Source organism: Halichoerus grypus, chromosome 8 (assembly GCF_964656455.1).
Source record: "Halichoerus grypus chromosome 8, mHalGry1.hap1.1, whole genome shotgun sequence".
NCBI classification, from domain to species: domain Eukaryota; kingdom Metazoa; phylum Chordata; class Mammalia; order Carnivora; family Phocidae; genus Halichoerus; species Halichoerus grypus.
In genome coordinates, this window is record NC_135719.1 from 121,081,385 (window position 1) to 121,106,446 (window position 25,062).

Sequence of the window (25,062 nt, forward strand, 5' to 3'; positions counted from 1 at the left end):
GAGCTTTAACCCCAGAAACGTCAGAAGGGAATTTTAAGGTTAGTAAAGGACTTTGGAAGTTTAAAATCTGGCAGCGCTCTGAGCATTTATTTCCTCTTCTCTGTCACAAAGGCTGGAATAGGATTTGGATAGTTGATTTTAGGGTAAAAGCCCCTATTTATTGGCTAGTTCAGAAGCTGAGTGCCTCTTATATTCCTGTGGAACACTGTTCTGGAAATTCAGGGACAAAAAGCAGTTTTGGTTTCTGTTTTTCATAGGGCTGTCCTTGAACAAGTCTTTATTTTTTAAACAAATATCAACCTCTGAGCTGGGGATAGGTGAGGCTCTTCAGGTAGACTGTCCTCCCTTCAGGCAAGGTTTGTCAGTTCTGATAGTTCCTGCTGGCATTGCTAGAGAAAGTCGACACACGGCGCTGGTGTCATCTTCTGCTCTCCTCCAGTTGATTGCACTGAATTGCCCTCTGACCAGAATCCACGCCACTGGGGGAAGGTGAGGCTGTGCAAGGGGAGCACTTCTCCCCTTTGTGGGTGCCATTTCCTAGAGTTCCTGGAATGGTTTCTTCAGTTTCAGCAGCTGTGTAGGTCATTTTTGTTTTATCTGGAAAGTTGAAAAGAGTCAAGGGTGGAGGAGAGCAACTGTAGTTAATACAAAGCTTGTTCCGTCAAAGACAGCACATCCTAGGTGTTAAGTTGTATTCTGTGGGGTTTTGTGGGTTTTTTCCCCATCTCTTTACCACCTAGCTTCCCGTGACTTAAACTCTGGGGGAAAGATTGGTTTTCCCTTCAACATCCCTACTGGTAATCCTACAAATAAGTCTAGGATTTATTGACTCTTCGTCACTTCCTCTCCAGCTTCTTGGTACAGGCAATGGCGTGGGAGAGGTACGTGTTCCACAGGGTTGACTTGGAAAGGGCAGGGACGAAAGAGCTTTTAGGGGGTCTTCTAAGTGGAGTTCCCATGCCCCCCTCTTGTATTTGGACACCGATTTTCCTGCCTGTATGGAGGTGAGTGGTGATCATAGGACTCAGGGTTCACCTATCTAAGATAGATTGTCCCCATTTTTGTAGAAGGGTACAGGGTTCAGAAACACAAGAACGAGTCTTCACTCTGAGCACAGCTGCTTCAGCCCTTACAGTGCATTAGCTCCAAAGAAGGTCTTCTGAGGTGCATTGTAGCCCTGCAAACTTGGGAATCTGGTTGGTTGGTTTAGAAGCTTCCACCTCACACTACTTTTGCAAAACAGTGGAGACTAAAGACTTAATGGGCAACAAATTTGAGTTGCTCTCAGGTAAGCATCAGACTAGATTATTTTCCACAACTCTACTGTGTTTTTGTTTTTTAAAGATTTTGTCAGCACGCACAAGCAGGGGGAGCAGCAGACCGAGGAAGAAGCAGGTTCCCCGCTGAGCAAGGAGCCCGATGTGGGACTTGATCCCAGGACCCTGGGATCATGACCTGAGCCGAAGGCAGATGCTTAACCAACTGAGCCACCCAGGCATCCCTTAAGATTCATTTTAGAGCATGTGCTTGCAAGCGGGGAGAGAATCTCAAGCGGATTCAACTGAGCACGGAGCCTGAGGCGGGCATGACCCTGAGATCATGACTTGAGCCAAAGTCAAGAGTTGGGTGCGATACTTAACCAACTGAGCCACCCAGGCCCCCTTCCACTGTAGTTTTAAACCAATGCTTATAAAGTTAGGAAGTACAGTCAGCTACTTATGGTTTCTTTTTGGCTGCTTGATGAGATTCTGTCTTAATTGTAAATCCACATTAGCTACCAAGAGAGAGAATGAAGTCCCCCCCGGGGAAGGTTGTCTTCCTAGGGTTTGAGTCCATTCCCAGGGTTTAGAAAACATCTTGAAGGAGCCCCTCACGTTCATGGGAAACAAGATCGAGTTGAAGGATATGAGTGATTATACTGTTTAGAATTCTACTGAAGTACCTTACTGAGTAAGGTTTCCTGATTTGGAAAAGTGACATTTGCAGTTGAAGTCCACCAAGAGGAAGGGTCATAGTAGGTTTCCTTGAGGTTTATTATGAAGAGAATAAAAAAAAAATGCTCTGAACATCTTAGAAAAGAGGTGCTGTGCTATTTAGAAAGTAATTCAATAGTGATCAGACTAAACAAACTAGATAATTGTAATCCTGTAATAAACTTGTTTACTGTGTAACCGGAATTGGGAGTCTTTTGGCTCCTGGCTTATTAGGCTACATTGCTTTAATGTTTTTTCATTAAGGAGTGCCAGTGGTGTTTGGGTCTAACCTGGTTCTAAGAAGAACCTAGTCCTAAAGAAAACTGAATTTTCCAGATTTTGAATAGGAGCACTCACACAACTACTATCTCACAGCTATTAAATATCTAAGACATAGAGTCTTCCACGGTCTCCCCAGTTAGTCAAAATTGCCTTATTCCAATGAGGGCAAAGTCTCTCCACAGTCGATTCTTCCAGCTAGAAGACCGGCTGGAGTGCAATTCATGGAAATAGCCCTGGCTCTTTGAAGTCCTTTCCTACTTCTGGTGCTACCTGGTTTCTAGTGACTTCGTAAGAGTTGAAGCCCCATCTAAAAGGTACCTGCCAGAGATCTGTTTGCTGGCAAGGATCAGGTCCAATATGGGAGAATGCAAAGGAGAATGATTCAATACTCACCCTTGGAAGGCTTGATTTTCTCATAGCACCGAAAAATGAAGATGAGAAGAACCCCTTCTCCAAGCTGGAAAATCATGTAAAGGAGAGGGAAGAAGAAAAGCGGTCCAATCTCTTCAGGGGGGAATGTCACATTGAGAATGGTGGAACAAAGCTGAACATTTTGGCATCCAGTTTCCATGCTGACAGTGCGGCTGCACCTGTGTAGGTTAAAAAAACAAACCTAGCCATTATTTCCTTAGAAGGGACGTGAAGGTGTGAATTCACTTGTCCATCTCCCTCCCTCCCCAAATTACCTAAAACCCATTGAATGAAGGTGGGAGTGCATGGTGACTGGTAGGTTCATGGCAGGGAGTTTTTATGATTAGAGTTTGAGTAGCTTAGAGAGTTACCATTTGTCTGCTTCTGCAGGCAAATTAAAATTTGGAGAGATGTCTGGCTGATGAGGGATGAAAGTGTGAGTCAGTATCATTCATTGGCTTGTTCTATAGAGTTTACATATGGGACAGTTGCAGTATGAACATAAGTAGAAGATGGTCTGAAATGCCTGGGGACCTTGTCCCGTTTCCTAGTTTCTGGTTTGAAGATCTTTGATTCCAAAACCATAATGATTACAAACTTGAGGGGGCGCCTGGGTGGCTCAGTTTGTTGAGCGTCCGGCTCTTGGTTATGGCTCAGGTCATGATCTCAGGGTTGTGAGATCGAGCCCCACATGGGGGCCTTCGTTCAGTGGGGAGTCTGCTTGAGATCCTCTCCCTACTCCCACCCCCTCCCCCCCGCACACACACACTCGCTCACTCAAATCTTTAAAAAAAAAAAGATTCAGCCCCATTATCTATCTTTGGAATATACTCTTGGTTTTGCTCTCGTTTTGTGGACTGAGGAATGGGATATTTACGTTTACTGAATACACATTTATTGAGTTGTGATAGTAGTGTTTTAAAATAGTTACTAAAAATTTCTGAAAGCTGTCTCAGCACATTTATTATGGGGGAACTAATTACTCTGATGGCCCTTGATTATGTGGGCATTTATCACTGAAAATTGACATCTAGTGGTCATTGAAAGGTCATTGAAAGCCTTTTAACTCTAATCACATGCTATATCCTATAATAATTTGTTCTTTATTAGTGTGGTTCTTAAAATGGATAATTCTTTAAGTTGTATTTTTAAAGCAATTCAGTTTGGGGGCGCATGTGGGAGGGCACTAGGGTGCTACTAATGTTTAGACTTCTGCATAAGTATTTGTTTATGGCTGAAAAGAGGCAAAGTTTCTGAAATGTACTGCATTATGTAGACAGTGTGTCTGATAATCCTACACCAGATTGTCAGGCTGACTGTCTCTGAAAATAGCCCCTGAGTTTGTGAATTGGATTAAAGTACAGCAGAGGTCCATAGCCACTTCAACTCTTAGTGCCACTTAGCAGAGCTGTCACCCAGTGGTGTCCTTGTCAAGACTAAAGCCTCGGCAGGCAAGGTGGAAGAGTGGAAAAGGAAGATGATCATCACCATGATGACATGGAGCTACTCCAGAGTCGTTTAGCTACCAGATTTCAGGAGGAGATGGAATCTGGGCTCAGGAGGGAGCACTTCGTCATGAGCTGTTGCTCTTTGGGTTATTAGATGTTTTTGTTCCTAAACCATTTAGTAACTTACTCCAATGCTTCTCACTGTCCAAAGTTCCTTGTTCAGTTGATGCATTTGTACATACTGCCAGGAAAATGCCTCCCCCGGGTTTTGGATCTTACCCTTTTCCTGAGAGAGCAGGACAAGAATGAGGCCGGTGGGACGTTGAGATCTAAAATAATACCTACTGAGGGGCGCCTGGGTGGCTCAGTTGGTTAGGCAACTGCCTTCGGCTCAGGTCATGATCCTGGAGTCCCGGGATCGAGTCCCGCATCGGGCTCCCTGCTCAGCGGGGGGTCTGCTTCTCCCTCTGACCCTCTTCCCTCTCGTGCTCTCTCTCATTCTCTCTCTCAAATAAATAAATAAAATCTTAAAAAAAAATAATAAAAAATAAAATAATACCTACTGAGAGAGAGAGGCAGAGGGAGAAGCAGGCTTGGCAGGGAGCCTGCTTCTCCCTCTGCCTCTGTCTCTTAGGAATAAATAAAATCTTTAAAAAATAATACCTACCGTCCATTGAGGCGGAAAAGCGTAGAGAGGATGTAGCCCAGCAGGAAGCCGATGAAAGGCATCAGGGAGGAGGTGGCCAGCAAGTGTGGTGTCATGACAAACATGATACTCTTGCCCACATTGATGACAGAAAGTGCTATGATGGCCACACTTAACAAAAGCATGATGATCTTCCCTCCCTGTAAATGAGGATAGGAAGAAAAGGCAATTAGAAGGGTGGTAGGGGATAGGGAGGAGCAGAGAGTCTGAGGAAGCATGGGTGGGTATCAAAGGTGGGAAACATTTTAATGAAAAAATGGTATTTGAAGAGGGAGTGCAAAAAAACCTTTATCTTCCATCTTTTTGGAATTCTTAGGGGTAGCTAGGAAGCTTCTTGGACAACAGAGACTTAATATTTTTGTTACTGTTGACTGTTAAAAGAACAAGAGAGCCAGATATTTACCAGCAAAATGAATTCTGGAAATCGAAGTGCAGTTTGGGACAAGCAAGCTATGGTGAACCGGAGCCAAGTGCTGAGAACAGGCCACTAGGCTTTTAGAGAGGACAAGCTGGGAGGGGCTGTTTCGCTGAGTCCTCATTGGCAGGGCTATTGCTAGAAATTCTTCCTCCTGCTGGGGTATGTAAAGTAAGCTTTCTGTTGGGTAATGCAAGGTATGCTTCTTTTGGCCATTGGCAGTGCAGAAGAGCTCTCCCTTCAGGGCTTCTGGACTCCATTTTAAATGAGGTTTTCTTTATTTTCACATTTCTCCCTTTCGATCAAGTTATTTCTTCAAAAGCATTGCTGATCAAGAGTCAGGTTTTGTATATTTAGTAGTTGCATCTGCTAAAGTGGCTTTGTCCCTCGGTGCCAGGAAAGACTTCCCTGGTTGTTGTGTCCCACGTTGGAAAGGGCTACATTGGACTAAGAACGAAGGGTGTGAGGGAGAACTCTAAGGCATTTCCCATCTGAGGTCTCTGTCTTGCCAAGATTGTAAGCGTTGGAGATCATCTTGAAGTCTTTGAGTTAACATCTCCCTATTGGTGTCACTTCTGTAGAGATTTGACAGGCAGTAAGTACAAAGTTTAAAAATGATTATATAGCAGAATAATGAGTTTGTACGTTTGATAGTCCTAAAATAGGATCCCAGAACTAAAGACATCCAGCTAAAGAGGTCATAGGATTGGGATGCCTGGGTGGCTCAGTCGGTTGGGTGTCTGCCTTCAGCTCAGGTCATAATCCCAGGGACCTGGGATTGAGTCCTGCGTCAGGCTCCTTGCTCAGCGGGGAGCCTACTTCTCCCTCTGCCCGCCACTCCCCCTGCTCGAGTGCTCTTTCTCTCTGAAAAATAAATAAAATCTTAAAAAAAAAAAAAGAGGTCAAAGGATTGATGGTTATGGTTGGAGAAATTTTGAAACAAGGTATGAGAACACGTGGCCATAAGAGCCTAACCTGATAGGTCTCCCAGTTATAATTTGGGATAAAAGAGAAATTGGTTACAGGGAAGGGATCTCTGACCTCATGAACAGATCGCAATTTCTGGTGACAGATCCAACAGGAAGTTTCCCCCCTTTTACAATAGATTGGGCCAAGAAAGGGAGGAAATGAGGTTAAGAAGCAACATTGAAAAAAAAGAATATAGGCCTAATCTCATCATCTTGGGAAAGCTGTCTTCTTCAAGTGTCATGTGCTTCAATTCCTGGAAATCATTATTTTTAGGTCACGAATTGGTATGCAGGTCCAGTCAGGGTTGGTGCTTTCTTTAGATGATCCAAAAGTCTGTTCCTTAGTTTGGTGGCACAAGAGTTTGTGAACAGTACCTGATAGGGGCATTTTCAACAGGGTTGAAGAGAATCTTGAGCTGTCTTTTCCAGTAGATGAAATCTTTGGATGGCAAGGTGTGATAGTTAAAATCTTCCTCTCCTGGGAGCCCACTGTGGGAAGATTACTAAAGCATGGCAAACAACAGACTATAGATTTAGAAGGATTAATGGCAGTGCCTTTGGCCATGGTATTTGAAGGGTCCCTACAAATTTTGCCAGTTGAATCTTAATGATGCTGTTTGTTGAGTCTTAATGATGCTGTTCGTGTGTTCAACTAGCCCTGAAGATGGAGGGTGGTAAGCACAGTGAAAGTGTTGTAAAAGTAGCTGAACGGCACAGACTTGTCAAAGCCCTTGACTGGTGGAGTGAATTTCCTGGTCACTATGAAGTTCGAGGGAGGTTGATGATCTTTAGTAGGATTTTAGCCATAGAAGTAGCAGTAGCCTATCTACAAGGGAAGGCTTCAGTCCAGTGAAGAAACATACAAACCATTACCAAGACATATTTATATCTGTGAGATGGAGGAAGCTGTATAAAATCCATTTATCAAACCTCAAATAGTCCATTCGGCAGTTTGAAGTGTTGGGGAGCAGTGTGGACAGGTTTTCTTGAATTCTATTTTGGGCAGGTGGGTCAAGCAAAATAGGCACTCTTTGGGACCTTGTTACTATTTCCCCGCTAGTATTGGTTCATGAAGACTTTCCAGTAGTCAGTAATGGGAACTTTGAGTCTCTAGCAGTACTAGATTATTATTTGGCCAAGCCAGAGTTTGTTGTTGTTGTTTTTTAATTGAGCTATCAGTTAATAGATTTCTAATACTGTTTTTCCTTTTCTGGGGCCAGTTGTTGAGCATCTCTAGTCAGTTTTTCTAGATTATCATTTGGGGGAAATCCTTTTGGACCATGACAGAGGTTTGGTTGTTGGTTCCTTTGAGAGCAGCATTCTTTGTGGAAATATCAGTGAGGTGGTTTCCTTTAGGTTCCAGGGAATCAGGTTTAGAATTCCCAGGACCTTGATGATGGCCAAGTGGCTGGCAAGAGTATGGCATCTAATAATTCCTGGACATAAAGGCCATTTTTAGTTTTATTCTTGTTAGAAATGAGGAAGCCTTGCTGGTTCCATAGCATTCCAAAGTCACGAGCTACTCAAAAGGCATACCTACTCTCAGGCCAGTGGGAGTCCCTTCAGGGCTTCCCAACTGTATTTTGAATGAGATTTCCTTTATTTTCACGTTACTAAGCCAGCATGGCTTCTGGTTGACATCTTTGGATCATGGATTTTTCAGTAAATGCTGTGACTTGGAAGGAATGAGACTATTCCGTCCTCCCACAAGTTTTTAGTTACAAATTAGAAGTTTTCTTACAAAGGCATTATCTCTGGAGCCTGTATACACATATCTACCATATTACCATCACTCGCTCCAAATATTTTGGAACTCAGAAGTTATTCTTGGAACCTGTCATACTTGTCTCAAATACCTCCATTATGGGTACGGACTGCATCCATTTTAGGATGAATTTGATTTCTGGAAGTTGCCAAGAGTCATTTGAAGTGAAGCTGGTAAAGGTGGGTGATCAAGCCAGGTAATGTGATTTTAGACCCCAAGTGATTTATAACCATAAAGGGGCAAGCCTACTTTCTTAAGTGACCTGCAGATTGGATATGAAGGAAGTTACCAAAAAAAGTTTCAGAAATGTTCTGGGTAGTAAGGCAACATCAGAAACAATGCAGGTTCACCCTGCCCCAGGTGAGTGGCTATGAAAGCAGTATTTATTGGGAACAATGGTATGTTTTCATTTATTTTAGAATTTGCTTTATTTTAAAATTTGTTGCATCTTACATACCATTTTATTTTTAAAAAGATTTTATTCATTTATTTGAGAGAGAGAGAGAGAGAAAGACCAGAGCATGAGCTGGGGGAGGAGGTGGGGAGCAGAGGGAGAGGGAGAAGCAAACTTCCCGCTGAGTAAGGAGCCCGATGTGGGGCTCCATCCCAGGACACTGGGATCATGACCTGAGCCACCCAGGTGCCCCCATCTTACGTACCATTTTAAATTTTCAATAGGTGAATTTATGATGAAATTAACAATAAGACTTTTTAACATGTAACATAAGAATAAAAGCTTTCAAAGTGCACTCACATGTCTATGCATTTTAGAGAATGACACACCAAAGTGATAAAGTATATGCATAAATTTAAGGTTCTTTATCCCTCTAATCTTTTGAGTAAAGGAATATATAGCAAACTTCTGTTGAATTTACCATGTTATTTTCTAATTATTAGGTGTATTGCTTCCAGTTTCCAGTTCATTCATGTGACATGTTTCCTAGTAACATTTTAAAATTGTGATAAAGGGCACCTGGGTGTCTCAGTCGGTTAAGCCTCTACCTTCGACACAGGTCTTGTGGTCTCAAGGTCCCTTCTCAAAGGGAAGTCTGATTCTCCCTCTCCCTCTGGCCCCCCCCCCCCGTTTGTGCTCTCGCATACTCTCTCCCTCTCTCTCAAATAAGTAAAATCTTAAAAAATAAAAATTGTGGTAAAATGTATATAATACAAGTTGCCATTTTAACCATTTTTAAGTGTACAATTCAGTGGCATTAATTACATTCACGAAGTTGTCTTGGTAACATTTTAACATATTGCTCAAATTTCAGCTGCACTGTTTTGCATTTCTATGTTTGAATCCATGTTGCAGCTGATGTGATCATTTAAAGATTTTTATTTGAGAGAGCATGAACGAGGGGGAGGGGTAGAGGGAGAAGGAGAAGCAGACTCCCTGCTGAGCAGGGAGCCCGATGCAGGGCTGGGTCCCAGGACCCTGAGATCATGACCTGAGCTGAAGTCAGATGCTTAACCGACTGAGCCACCCAGGTGCCCCCTGATGTGACCATTTAAATGTCACCTGTACCAACTAATGGTTCTACCCCAGGATAGGAAGGACTTTCACAGACCTCATTGATAACCACGTTTCAAGTTGTATTGGAAGACTTAACTGATGAATTGTCCAGTTTGCATTTGGATTGATTTCTCCTTTTGGATTTTTCCTCTACTCAATGACCAAATAGATTTTGTCCCCATCAAGAGTGTAATGGGTAATGTAGGGGTCATTGGGCTACAGAAATTGTCCATGAGCCCAGAAATCCTCTTCTCTGTGGGCAGCTGCTCTATTCCCTCACTCTTGTTCTTCCACTCTGGGGTTGTAGAGTGGTTTTGAGCACAGATGTTGGTGTGACCCCGGTGTGAAGGCTGGCTCTGCCAGTCTGTAGGAGCGTAAGCTTCGCTCAGTTGCTCGACCTTTCTGAGTGAGGTGGACAGCTCAGCACCTGGCATATAAGAACTGACTCACTAAATTGTACCTCTTATTTTTCACGGCTAAAGGAGAGGAATTGAACATCCCAAAGCTTCCTGTCACTCTCAGTCCCGCCATTTGTCCCCAGCCTCCTGCTGAGACACGAGGCCATAGGTAGTTGCTTCTCCACAGGTCACCATGTTTTTTGCACCAGCCGACTGCACTGCTCTGTGAAAGCTGCCTGAAGCTGTGAGGGGAGTACATTCACAGGCAGCCAATCCATCCGCGTGCCGGTGGCCCGGGACATGATCTAGCTCACTCTGCCCACAAAGGTGGCCCACACAGGTTGCTGAATGGCCAAACTAAGAAGATCATCTCATTTAGGGAGTTTGCAGAACTAGAGAGAAGGCAGCAGAAGCAGAGGCAAGTGTTAAAAGACACAGCAGCCTGACAGCGGCCGAAGCCGCCAAGTTGGCAGACACGCGAGACGGAGGTAGCAGCAGGGAGGGGAAAAGCATAGGGGGCGGGGCTGAGTCACCGGAACAGCACGACCCTTATTTAAGGGTGGTGGATGGCTTGTGGTGAAAGTGGACCATGTCATGCTGAGGTTCATCAGCCTGACCGCATAGAATTGAATAAACCCTGGCATGGGTTAAGTTAAAGTATTAGTTGAATTGCCATCCCAAATAGAGCATCCTTGAAACTGTATCTTGGCCTATCTAAATGTGACCTCCCACAAAGTAATGCAAGGGATGGAGCAGTTTGAGCAGATGCCTTCTGCCAAGAGCCAGTTATCAGAAGTTGGGTAATTGTGATTTGAAAGTCTCTAGAAGGGTTAAGTGTGGAAAAAGGCGGGGACGAGTGTTTGCTCCTTTTTCAACTTATCATTCACTATATCTTATGCAAGAGGGAGATCTCACTGGACTCCATTTCTGCTGTTGAATTGAGTGGCAGGCGTGTAACGCAACAGGAATAGGAGCCTGACTGATAGTCCTGGCTCTGCCATGTAAGTTCCCTGGGCCTCAGTCATTCCATCTATAAAACTGGAATAAGGCAGGAGACTGAACTTTATCTTGAAAGCCCTTCCAGCTCTAATCTGAGATTGTTTCTGCATCCTCAGATGAATACTTTTAATTAAAGTTACTCTGAGTTAAAAAGGAGACATACATTCTTATATTAGTTGTGACTGGCAGTATAGTCCTTGGCTTTGTCACCTATAAAATGGGGAAGAGCAGAGTTGCATTAAATGATACCACGGGTCATTTCACATTTTTAATTTTCTTTTTTTTTGCATTCCTATACCTCCACAGATTATCTTGAATAAAATTACATGATAGACACAAAGGTTTCTGGGGTTTTTTCCCCTGCTAATGTGGGGAGTGTCCCAGGTGGAGGGAAGGACATGTGCAAAGAGAAAAGAGCTGGGACTGGAGAGGCTGGGGATAGCAAATCAAGAAGGGCCTGGAAAGCCACATTGGGGAGTTTTAAAGTTTATCCTGGAGAGCGTACAGAACTGATGAGGTGTTTTAAGCACAGTAAGAGAGACACAGTAAGAGTTTGTACTTTCCATCTCCATCCGCAGGTTCAAACTGGATCAGGGAGCCAGGTTAGAAGGCTGTTTCAGTTGTCTTTTGAGAGAGGATAGTGGCCTGAGTGGACGATAGTGTTCTCAGAGATGGGGAGGAGTGGATGGATCCAAGTGACACAAGGCAGAATAGATAATCTCCTATTTAGGTGGATATCAGAGGGGATGGAGAGGGGACACTGAGAACGATTTAACGGTTTTGTGGCTCAGGCAGCTAGGCACATGGAACGCCATTCCTTGAGATAATCACATGGGGAGGAGCAGGCTTGGAGAGGAGATGGTTTTAATTTAAGACATACTGAGTTTTAAATGCCTGACGCATATTCAGGTAGAAAGATTGGGCAATTAATAGATGGATTCTGGAGTCAGAGGAGAGTTGAGGGCTGAAGATGGCATTCTGGAAGTCATCAGCTTGTGGATGGTCATTGCGATGGACTAGATCTCATGGTGGGGAGATCCTGGGCTTAGGGAAATCTGGCAAGAAAGGCAGAAAGCCTGGGCTGGAGGCAGAGAAGTAACTTTCACCAGATGAACTCACTAGAGAGTCAAAAAGAAGTGCCAGAGAGGTAATAGGAGAGCAGGAGTGCCCGGATCACCACAGCTGAGGGAGAAGGCTTCTGAGAGGGAGGCGATGGTCAACCATACCAATAGTTACTAAAAAGTTAAGGACGAACTGAGAAATGTCTGTTGGATTTGGCAAAGAAAGTAGACCAGGTGGTCATCATCATGCTGAGCGGATGGGAGACCAAGGATGAGAGAAGAGAGGGATTCAAGTAGCTGAGACTAATTGTTGAGGGCCTGTCACTTGTGAGAGCGGCCCTGGTGGGTGTGGTGGGAGTGGAAGGTGGTGGGGGGAGGGGGAGGGGATGCAGGTGCAGGGAGGGATGTTTCCTGAAGCATGGGTAGGGGAGGAAGGGCAGGTGTTGGAGCCCAGTAAAGGTTGTTTTTGTTTTTGTTTTTATAGCTAGGAAAGAGGTGAACCTTTATCAATACTGATTGTGAAGAACCAACCAATACAGAGACTTAAGAAATGAGAGCAGAGGTGGGGGAGGCTGGGGGACTTGGGGATCATCATCAATAAAAGCAGATCTCTGAGAAGCAAGAGTGGAGAGAATGGATGCTGCCCTTCAGAGCTGAGGTGGGGTGATGGAACATGGACAGGAGGAGGAATGACTTGACCAGGTCTTCCAACAGGGTAGAAGGGGAGCTGTAGCCACGGTATCAGGCCTGGGCCAGGACAAGGGCAAACCTACCCTGGATGACGGTAGTGTGAAAATTGAAAAGTCCTGAAAACTTGACTTACATTTTCTTTGTCTCAGGCCCAAAGCTGCTGCCAAGCCTTGAGCTTCCAAGCAGCAGGCCTTGTAGGCTGGCCTGAGGCAGAATCCTTCCTGAGGACGAGCTTGGAGCCCCGGCCCTGGGGGATGAGCAGTGAGCTGGAGGGGGAGACTGACAGGGACTGAGCTCCAGGGTTACAAAGTTGGTAGACGGTCCATCACAGCACTCCCAAGAGTCTATGATTCTTCTGAGGGCAGGGAAGTGGCATGATGTCCTGTGTGTGACCACAGTGCTCCTCCAAGCCCCCTCTACTCCTCTCTCCCTTCCGTCCCACACCTGAAATGCTGAGAGTGTGTACACTGCCTCTTCCCCTGTTTTCCTCTGGCTTCTCATCAAGTCCTCCAAGTTGGCCCTCGTTCCCCCTGAGTTCCTTTATTCGGGCCTCTCCCCCAGGCTGACCCAAATCCTACCCTTTCTTCATGGTCTACCCTCACCCGATCTTCTTGCATTCAGCCAATACTTAATTGTACACTGTATTTGATCTTATTTGTCATGTGTTATCACTTCACTTTCTGCTAATATCAGACTCATTGATGACAATGAAACCTCAGAGTATAGCATAAAACTTAGCATCTAGTAGGTACATAATACAAGTTTTTTATTATGAAAATAATGATCATATAATTGTGTGTGGTATTTTCCTTCTTCCTCCTAACTTTTCAAAGGTACTCTCATGTACATTACAATCCCATGAAGTAGGTGTACCAATAGTAGACCCTTTTCTTTTTCCAATAAGGAAGGAAACAGACACAGGAAAGCCCAATGACTCTCCTCAGGCAGTACACTGAGATGATAGTGGTGGTCTTGCTCCCTGCCCAGGTCCCCAGGTTCTTACCGTGTGGACATAGCGTACATATTGTGGCCGTTTGGCATTGAGGAAGATCCCAATGGTGCAGGGAATGAGAACCAGGACTAGTGATATCACAATGCCTTTGTAGGGTATCTTGCTCTTCAGATCCCCATCATAGATCCCCCTGGAGTAGACATACAGGAGGAAGGGCATCATGCCCAGGGCAAAGAAGGTGGAGCAGGTGGTCATCACGATGCTGGGGGGGAGAAGCAGGAAGAGAACAGAGAGCGCCCGTTAACATAGACTGTTCTGTTCATTACCTCCTATGTGTCAGGCACTGTGCTAAGCATTTTACACACATTAATTTCTTTTTTCCAGTAGGCTTAGGAAATACAGGCTACAGGTTGATATTCTCAAGTTCTTTACTTTCTGGTTTGTCTTTACATTATTTACGATAAATAGAGTGTGAGTCCCAGAGCCTGGATAATATATCTGCTCAGCTCTAATCTGTATCCTAATTGTACTATTACCATTTCCATCTTCCCTCCAATACATGTTAGTCCTGTATAGGGAGAGGCCTTCCAGAAAGGCTGACTGAAAGAATGAAGCAGCTAGGGAACATTGTTGTATTTGTGGATATTCATGTGACAATATATGGCTCTGGCTTCCATTCTTGTGGGAAGGTTGGGCATGAGGGGTTGGCAAGACCCCGGGAAAGCCCCACTAAGTGTATGTCTCTCCTCCCCACAGCCCTATTATCTATCTGTACTTCTTCATTGTTTCCATAGAGGTGAAATATAGCTTCAGTGAACATCAAGCATGGCCTAGGTCAAAGGGTCCAGAGTATAGCCATCAAGGACAGCAAAAGGTAGAGGTATCACTAGGAATAAGCAGATGTCAGAGGTGAGGAGAGACCCTCAAAGAATATTGTGACCTAAATAATGGGAAAATCCTTCTTCCATGAATATCTAAAACACCTAAACACATATTTGAGCTTGTAGGAAAGTTAGGGAGGTTTCCAAGTGCCAGCAACAGAATGCAAAGGAGTTGGTGGGTGAGCTCATGCTGAAGCCACACTGTGTGGAGTGGGTAGGAGGTGGAGTTTAGTCTTGGTTATCTGGAGGCTTAGGCTTTCATGATAAAGGGAGGGACTAGAACTGAAGTCTATATTTGTGAAAAGAGGAGAGTTGAAACCAAGAAATCAATAATAACTATTGGAAAAATAAAGTATCTAATAATTTCATGTGTCAAATATAAAATCATAATGGAAAAAAATATTTGGGACAGAATAATAATGCAACACATATTTTAAAACACATGGGAGACGACCTTGGATTCACAATAGTTTCTTAGAAAATGACATCTAATACACAAATATAGACTCAAAATGGATGAAAAACCTAAATGTGAGACAGGAATCCATCAAAATCCTCAAGGAGAACATAAGCAGCAATCTCTTCAACCTCAGCCGCAGCAACTTCTTGCTAGACACATCTCCAAAGGCAAGGGAAACAAAGGCAACAATGAACTATTGGGACCTCATCAGGATAAAAAGCTGCACAGCAAATGACAGATAACAAAACCAAAAGACAGCCGACAGAATGGGAGAAGATATTTGCAAATGACATATCAGATAAAGGGGTAGGATCCAAAATCTATAAAGAACTTGTCAAACTCAACACCCAAAGAACAAATAATCCAATCAAGAAATGGGCAGAAGACATGAACAGACATTTTTCCAAAGAAAACATCCAAATGGCCAACAGACACATAAAAAAGTGCTCAACATCACTCGGCATCAGGGAAATACAAATCAAAACCACAAAGAGATACCACCTCACACCAGTCAGAATGGTTAAAATTAACAAGTCAGGAAATGACAGATGTTGGCGGGGATGCGGAGAAAGGGGAACCCTCCTACACTGTTGGTGGGAATGCAAGCTGGTGCAGCCACTCTGGAAAACAGTATGGAGGGTCCTCAAAAAGTTGAAAATAGAGCTACCCTACGACCCAGCAATTGTACTACTGGGTATTTACCCCAAAGACACAAATGTAGTGATCTGAAGGGGCATGTGCACCCCAATGTTTATAGCAGCAATGTCCACAATAGCCAAACTATGGAAAGAACCCAGATGTCCATTGACAGATGAATGGATAAAGAAGATGTGGTATACATATACAATGGAATATTAGCAGCCATCAAAAAAAATAAAGAAATCTTGCCATTTGCAACAACATGGGTGGAACTAGAGGGTATTATGCTAAGCGAAATAAGTCAATCAGAGAAAGACAATTATCATATGATCTCACTGATATGTGGAATTTAAGAAATAAGGCAGAGGATCATAGGGTAAGAGAGGAAAAAATGAAACAAAATGAAACCAGAGACGGAGACAAACGCTAAGAGACCTTTATCTTAGGAAACAAACTGAGGGTTGCTGAGGGAAGGGGGCGGGGGGATGGGGCGGCTGGGTGATGGACATTGGGGAGGGTATGTGTTATGGTGAGCACTGGGTGTTGTGTAAGACTGATGAATCACAGACCTGTACCCCTGGGGGGGGGGGCGGAAATAAGTGTCATGAAACAATAGTTAGCCTTACTAGAGATGATGCACTCTGATATTTTTCTCCTCTTCTAGTTTTAAATCATTTTAAAATAAAATAAAATGGTGGTAGAGACCCTCCCCCGAAAAGAAAGAAAATGACATCTAGAGCACAAAAAAAAGAAAAAAATAAATTTGATTTCATCAGAATTAAAAACATTTGTGCTTCAAAGGACACTATCCAAAAAGATATACCAATGGCCGACAAACATATGAAAAGATGCTCCACATCATTAGTCATTAGAGAAATATAAATCAAAACTATAATGAGATCACCATACTCACTAGTATGGCTACGATAAAAGTGATGGATAATAAGTCTTGGAGAAGATGCGGAGAAATAGGAATCTTCCTGTGTTGTTGCTGGGTTGGGCAGTAACCATATGACGCAGCAATTCTACTAGATACATAGTCAAGAGAATTGAGAACATATGTTGACACAAAAACTTGTATACTTATGTTCAGAGCAGCATTATTCATAATAAGCAAGACGTGTAAAACAATAAAAATATCTACTGATGAATGGATAAGTAAAATATGGTGTATCCATACAACTGAATATTATTCAGCCACAAAAAGCAATGTATTAAGTACGGGCACATGTTACCACATGGGCGAACCTTTTTTTTTTTTAAGATTTTATTTATTGGGGCACCTGGGTGGCTCAATCGTTAAGTGTCTGCCTTCGGCTCAGGTCGTGGTCCCAGGGTCCTGGGATTGAGCCCCGTATCGGCTCCCTGCTCAGCTGGATGTCTGCTTCTCCCTCTCCCACTCCCCCTGCTTGTGTTCCCTCTCTTGCTGTGTCTCTCTCCGTCAAATAAAAAAAAAAAAAGATTTTATTTATTTGACAGAGAGTGAGCGCACAAGCAGGGGGAGCGGCAGGCAGAGAGAGAAGCAAGCTCTCTGCTGAGCAGGGAGCCTGATGCAGGGCTCAGTCCCAGGACCCTGGGATCATGACCTCAGCTAAAGGCAGATGCTTAACTGACTGAACCATCCAGGCGCCCCTCACATGGGCGAACCTTGAAAACAATATGCTATGTGAAAGAAGGAGAAACATAAAAGGCCACATATTGTATGATCCCACTTCTATAAAGTCTATGGAGACATGAAATAGATCAGTGGTTGCCAGGGGCTCGAGTGAGAGAGAAATGTATAGTGATTGCTAACTGGTTTCTTTTTGGGATGATTAAAATGTTCTGGAATTAGATACTGGTGATAATTGTACAACCTTGTAAATATACTGAAAACTACTGAATTATACACTTTAAAAGGGTGAACTTTATGGTAAGTGAATTATATCTTGATAAAAAAAATAATTAAATCTGGGGAGCAACTAAAATCGTTCTTAGAGGAAAATTTTTATAGCCTCAAATGTTTATATAGAAAAGCAGAAGACTAAAAATGAACTAAGTATCTTACTCAGAAAATTAGAGAGAAACAGTAAAATCAATGAAAATAGAGGGAAGAAAATATTAAAGTTGAGAGAATAAATTTTAAAATTTATATAAATTGAGAGGATCAATTAAACCAAGAGCAGCTTTTTTTTCCAAGTCCAAGAAAAGACACCTCTGGCATGACTAATCAAGGAAAAAGAAGGCAAAGATTGATTATATTGGGAATGAAAAAGGGTACATAATTACAGACACATTAAAGATTTTAGGGAGTTATAGAAGAAACAAAGGCCAGTTTTGTACTTTTCATTTTTCAGCTTGGATTGAATGGACAATTTCCTGGGAAATATAATCTATACAAACCAACTCAAAATGAAGCTGAAAACCTGAATCAACTTAGAATCATTGAGGACATGAAGTAAGTAGTGAAAACCTATCCTCCAAACCCCACACGATGTGTATAGTTTTATAGCAGACTTCGATTAGACATTCAAAGTATAGACTCAATATTATACGGAGAATACAAAAAGGGAAACATGCCCCAATTATTGTATGTAAATAGTATAACTTTATTAAGGTTAAATTTTTTTTATTTAAATTCAATTAATTAACATATAATGTATTATTAGTTTCAGAGGTAGAAGCAGACTGCCCCCTGAGTAGGAAGCCTGATGTGAGATTCCATCCCAGGACCCTGGGACCATGACCTGAGCCAAAGGCAGACGCTTAACTGATTTAGCCACCCAAGCACCCCGAATAGTATAATGTTAAAATCAAAGCTGCAAAAGGACATTATGAGGAAGGAAAGTTAGGGGCCATTCTCACCCATGAACAAAGAAGAAAAAATCTTAAATAAAATATTAGCAAACAAATCTAGCAATGCCTTTACAAAATAATACAAAGAATAAGATGGGTTTATCCCAGCAATGTAAGAATGGGTTAACATTAGACAATCTACTGACATATATCGCTGTATTATCACATTAAAGAAAAATGGTATGATCGTTTCATAGCTAAGAAAATTGTCATTCAACAAAATTCAGTGTTCATGCATTTAAAAAATTAGCACAGTAGCAGCAGAACAGAATTCCGTAACCTGAAAAGGGTATCTATCAAAAATCTACAGCAAACAGTACATTTTATGGTAAAAAATTAGAAAGTTTCCTCTAAGAAGAAATATAAAGGAAGGATACCTGTTACCCACCTCTATTGTAAATCACACTACACATATATATATGTCTTTGCTAGCACAGCAAAACAAGAAATAAAAACTATATAGGGCTGGGGGGAAAAAAAAGAAATTAAATTTTCACGACATGCCAATGATTGGACTGTCCACAGAGGAAATCCAAGTGAAATTCTACTACAACTAGAAAGTAAGAGAATCCATGAGTTTTTTAATACATCAACAATATGAAAAAATCAGTTGTGTCCTAGGAAAAATAACTACGACATGGTTTTTCTTCCCCCCCACCCCACCACACGCCAGGACATGGATTTTTAAAAAGAGATACCATTTAGCAGATGTAACTACACTTACTGTGGTGAGCATTTTATCATGTAAATAATTGTCAAATCACTATGCTATACACCTAAAGTTAATATTGTCTCTCAACTATATTGCAATTTAAAAAAAAGAAATGCCATAATATTCACAAAATCTATGAAGTGTTTAGAAACAAATCTAACAGAGACATGCAGGATCTTTATAGAAGAAATTATAAAACTCCATAGAAAGGTATAAAATAAGGTCCTGCCCCCAAAAAGAAAAGCTATATCATTTTCATGGATGGGAAGACACAATATTATAAAGATGGCCTCTAAATTTTTAATCTATTAATCAAAATTCCAGCAATATTTTTTGTAGACTTGAGACCTAATCCCCAAAATCAAATGAAGAGTTAAGGGTGAAGTGTAGCTAACAATTTTCTTTGTCTTTTTTTTTTTTTTTTAAGATTTTATTTATTTATTTGTCAGAGAGAGAGTGCACAAGCAGGGGGACTGGCAGGCAGAGGGAGAAGCAGGCTCCCTGCTGAGCAAGGAGCCCAATGCGGGACTCCATCCCAGGACCCTGGGATCATGACCTGAGCCAAAGGCAGACACTTAACCAACTGAGCCACCCAAGCATCCCATTCTTCTTTTTTAAACGGTTTTTAGTCTATTTATTTGAGAGGCAGAGAGAGAGAGAGAGAGAGCATGGGGAGGAGCAGAGGCAGAGGGACAAGCAGAACTCCAACCCAGGACCCTGAGATCATGACCTGAACGAAACCAAGAGTTGGACGCTTAACCAACTGGGCCACCTAGGCGCCCCATAGCTAACATAATTTTCAAGAAGAACCAGGTGTGGGGACTCACCTTTCAGATATCAAGACTGATAAAGTCCCTGTAATTAAGAACTGGTACTGGTGGTACTGGTGCAAGGTAGCCACACAGACCAATAGAAGAGAGGGCTCAGACAAAACCCATGCATGTTGGTGAATTTTATCTATGTGAGAGATGGAATTACAAATCACCAGAGAAAAATTCACTCAGTGGTACTGGGAATTCTCTCTTCATCTGGAAAAGATAAAATTAGGTCACACTATACGTAAAAGTAAGTTCTAGGTTGAAAATCTCCATGTGAAAAGCATAACTTTAAAACTTTTCAAAGAAAATGTAGGGGAATATCATCATGACCTTGAGCATAGTCAATGATTTCTTAAAGGAACCCTCCCCAAACACAAACTGTCAAGGAAAAATATTGGTAAATTTGACTAAATTAAAATAAGCACTCTGTATTATAAGACATCATCATCAAGGTATAAAGACCAGCCCCAAACTGTGAGTAGACCATTGCAACCCACAAAAAAACAAATAACTAGAAATCAATGAGAAAAAACACAACAGTCCCATAGAAAAATCGGCAAAGGACATATTTCTAGAAGAAGACCAATGGTGAAACAGTCATTGGCCAAATGGCCAATAAACATACGAAAAGGTGCTAAACCTCCCTTGAAATCACATTTACAACTGCTGTGACTCATTTCACTCTCACCAGATGGCGCACGTTACAAAGTCTGACAATTCCGAGGACAGATGAAGACAAGGAAAAAGAAGGATCTTCATACGCTGCTGGGGAAAGTGTGAAGTGCAAGGACTACTCTGGAGACTTATTTGTAGGTGTGTGGACCCCACCACCTAGCAGTCCTGCTTTGATTATATGCACTCTCACATGGGAGCATGGGGCACAGTTACAAGAATGTTCAAAGCAGCAGAACATGAAATCCACATAAATAAACGTCTGCCAAGAGAACAGATACATTGGTGCAAACTGCACTGGGGCTCAAATGCACTGAAGTAGCGATTCTACTCATATGCCTGTATCTCCAAAAAGCAAGTTGTCAAGTGATCTGGCCAGTATGGCACTGTTTATATAAAATTTAAGAACATGCAACTACAACAATGTGTCTTGCTTATGGATATATACAAATAGGTAGTAATAGTGTAAAAGGGTCTGTGCTCCCTTGGGGTGGGTAGCGGGGCACCAGATTGGGGAGGGACACACGGGGGCTACGGTGCTAGCTATTGATCTCTTCTGGGGAGAAAAGCCACACACAACTTGTGTGCTTGTTTTGATGCCCTTGAACAGAGGAGTCATGCTTACTTTGGCTTGGCATGTCAGAAGTTCTGGAATTTGCTCTGGGACATGGTGTGCCTTGTGACTCAGGGGGATGGAAACCATGCTCCAAGACCTCCAGGTACCTCCGGGATCACTGTCGTGATCCTCCCTTTACCGTGAGAATCAGGGAGGGGAGGTGACTTGCCCAGACTCTAGCTCTGAGATCCGAGCTTGTTCTGGCAGAACAGCGTGGCCCTGACAGCCTCTGGTGAAGTGTGAAATTCCTGGTTAGGCTTCCCACGTGGGGGGCGGGGGGAGGCCTGCGGGCTGGTTGAACGTGAGGGGCAGCAAAGGCGGTCGGAAGAGCTCATGGCCCTCTGGCACTCTCCTCTGTCTCTGAAGAGCCAAGCTCACTTCAACTTTGAGGGCATTTTCCCTGGCCTGTGGGCCCCCTGTACCTCGGGAGCTGGTGTGTGGTGGCAGCCGCGAGGAAGGAGCTGCCGTGGCTGCCCTCCCCGCGGCCCAGCCTCCCGGAAGGTGGCCTCCGGCCTGTGAGGGCGGCCGCCGCAGACTCACCCCAGCTGTGAGGAGCAACACCCGCAGGAGAGCCTGGGACTGGCTCCAGACGCCACTTTCCCGCAAGTTCTGGGAAACCTCTGGCAAGTCTCTGGACTTCAGCTCCTGGTCTATAAAGCGGAATCGGGGTCGTCAGATTCGCCCCAACTCTACAGGGGAGATCGTCTAGTGTTGTGCTTAGAGAGAGGTCCTGACTGGTAGCTTCTGACCCGGCACATACTCCGTTTGGCTTGCACAGGGCTTTAAAAAAAAATGTTAATGAGTGGCCAATAGTGAAAACTTTGGAGTTTTCCTGTAAAAAGGGAGCTTCTCCCTTCTCTTGTAAAGCAGGAAGCGGGCGGCGGCGGCTCCGCGCTCCCACAGAGCACCCACGCGGAGACCCGTGGCATCCGGCCTGCGCGGGGGGGGGGGGGGGGGGGGGCGTGCCCCACGGCTGGCGGGCCACCTGCAGCCCCTTTGTTCCCTTATCTTCATGCCTGGCCCTGAAGGCATCTGAGTGAAAGGACAGGATTTGGAGCCTCCCAGACCTTGGACAAATGTATTAGCTTCTCTGTGGCTCAGTTTCCTCATCTTTAAAATGGGACTCCGCACAGCACCTCCTCCCAGGAGGCCGTATGAGGATTTCACGGGAGGTGCTTGCTGCAGTGCCTGGCTGTTTTGTATTATCAGTAGCATTTCATCATAATTAACGTAAGGATTTGTCCCAGATGAACTCCAGTTGTAAGTTAAAGTCTGGCAGCCCATGAAGGGAGATGGTGAAGTACATGCTCTGCTGCTGGGGTCTGAGGCGTGGTTTCATGTGCGTGGGGGCTTGTCTGTGGGAAGGGGCTTTATGGCAGAAGGCGGGCATCCCAGCATTTCTCTGTGGGGTCTTCGTAGAAGTGAGGGTCCGCAGAGGCCCAGGCAAGGAGGCCGAGCAGGAGGGCAGGAGGGCTCGTGTTCCTGCGGGGCTGGAGGCTGGGCTGGTGGTGTGCTCGGACCTGGCAGAGGCAGGCATGCTGCAGCACCTCACTGGCACCCACGGGCTGCTGAGGCTGGGACATCTGGTCACTCACACCTACAAACACCCCTTCTACACTGGGATGAAGCTGCGGTCCGGGTTTCTCAGGACACAGGGGCTGCGGTGAGCCTTGTCCACAGGGCAGATTGAAGACGGAGGGCTTGCTTTGCAGCAGGAGGGATTTGGATCAGATAGAGGGAAGAATTTCCTTACAGGTAGTTGAACATTGAACATGTTCCCATGGGAGACTGTACAAGCCAAACCCCCTTTTGTGCCTGTCTTCCCATCAACTGCCTCAGTGAGGGCTGAGTCACAGGGGTAGAGAGTCTGAGCTCAGAAGGTGGGTCCCAGTGAAGACCCACTCACTCTTGGTTTTTCACTTAAAGATCGGTGGCCTTACTCTGCATCTCCTGACTTGGCTGGTGTGCTTAGCACGTTTGGCAGGGAGCTAGCCCGCACAAGCAGCCGCGCTGTCCGAACCCACTGCCCTGCCTGGCACGGGATGGGGTCTCCACTGGGGACTGAACCTCGGAGGGGGCAGGCTGGAGACGGAGGCTCACAGAGAGGCAAGGGCTTTTGCTGCTGATTCTCCCTCAGCCAGCGTGGGCTGCTGCTGAGGCTGGAGCAGGTCTGAAATGGCCTCACTCTGGCGTTCTAGATCAGAGTCCCACCTGTTTGGAAGGACAGGTGTTCAGCCGGCCCCTAGAGAAGCGAGCCCAGATTTCTGCTGCGATGCTTTGGGTGAGGGGTTCTACCCCTACCAGTTTGGCTGAGGTGCATGCAGCCCAGCATGGCCCGTGCCAGCACTGGGGACCTCTAGAATCTGCCTGGTTATGTCTTTGCATGGATGTGTTCCTGTGTCTGACGGGCCCATGGGGGAAGTTAAGAGAAGCCATCCCATATGCCTGGAGAGCTGGAAGGATCTTTGAAAAGTCTTGCCTGTTCTACAGGGCTGGGAAGGGTCTTTGGTTCTAAGCCACCCTGATCTCCCTGGAGAAGTTTGGAACCCCTGTGCACTCCCTTTCAGATCTCTGGCCTCAAAGCAGGCAACTTGCCTACCACGGTAAGGGGGCAGAGCTCCCCAGAGGCCTCTCGGGTTTAAATAGTACTCCTTCAGGTCAGTTCTTGTGGCCCATCTGAGACACCTCTGGAAGAAAGGGGGTTTTCAGGAGGCCTCTGGACTAGCTGGGCCCCTTTGACTTGGTGCTTAAACCAAGATGTACCCCAACTCCTGTCTCCAGCCCAGCATAAGCTCTGGCCTCAATGCCCACCACCCCCAGCCCTAGTATCCACCTGACCCCCACTCACTCCCTGACTTTGACCCTGCTCTTCCCCGAGACCATGACATCTCTGGTGCAGCTTCCATCCCCAGGCGGCTCCCTCCTTACCTCCAGTCCTACCTGAGGTTCATGTCCCCCTTCATGGCCAGACTGAAGACGTTGGACAGGGTCCCGCCCGGGGAGCAGCCACAGACAAGGATGGCCAGTGCCTCAATGTTGTTTAGCTGGAAGACCTTGCCCAGCGTGAAGGCAGTGAGGGGCATGATGCCATACTGCGCTATCAGGGCGATGGCCAGCCCCTTGGGCTTCCAGAAGTGAGCCTTGATCTTGCCGAATTCCATGGTGCAGCCCAGCGAGAGCATGATAATGAGCAGCAAGAAGACCAGGATGACGCTCAGTGCCTTGTCGGTGGGGCGCTTGCCGAAGTTGGGTGGGAGGGTGAAGTTGAGCGGGGCAGTCACATTGTGGGCCTCCATCTTCCTGCGTGGCTGCTGAAGGCCGGGGGACCCCGCACACCCCTTGTTCTCCACTGACTCCCTTCCCTGCCCAGTCTTTGCTAGGTGCCTTCTTCAGTCCCCTCCCAGGGCAGCAAGCTTCGGGACAAAATGTGGCTCTGGGCAAATAGAAGGATTATGCAACTGCTGGTGCTGTCTCTCTGGCTGCGGCCCCAAAGGGGAGAGAACCCAGAGCCTTATCTGCCTGGCCTTCCCTGCCCTCCACCTCCCGCGCCTCTGCAGCCTTCCCAGCCGTCACTCACACTTCCCTCGCAACACTTTGCTACCGCTGGGACAGGAGAGCCATTTCTCTCCTTCGCCGCCCACTGAGCGCACTCCACAGGCCTTCTGTCCCGGGGGACCTGTCCAGGGCCTGCACCGATCCGGGTCTGGTCCTTCCTGTTCTCTGTTCAGTCCCTGATGCCTCAGTTCTCATTCAGGGGAAGATGCCCTTCCCGTGCCCAGCGGGTCACCCCCATCTGCCCCCAAACCCGGGGAGTGAAACAGTTGAGCGTCACAGTTCCTTGCTGGACAGAG

At 45.0% G+C, this 25,062-nt stretch overlaps 1 protein-coding gene across 1 annotated transcript; it reads right to left on the minus strand.

Annotated features, from left to right (window-relative positions):
* Positions 1-385: 385 nt before the first annotated feature.
* Positions 386-24,618, minus strand: SLC10A1 (solute carrier family 10 member 1). Its single transcript, XM_036107281.2, has 5 exons — positions 24,152-24,618; positions 13,630-13,840; positions 4,782-4,960; positions 2,649-2,845; positions 386-597 (listed from the first exon to the last, which is right to left on the minus strand). Exons 1-5 carry the CDS (start codon positions 24,505-24,507, stop codon positions 419-421), a joined length of 1,122 nt encoding a protein of 373 aa, XP_035963174.1. The 5' UTR covers positions 24,508-24,618; the 3' UTR covers positions 386-418.
* Between the last annotated feature and the right edge of the window lie 444 nt (positions 24,619-25,062).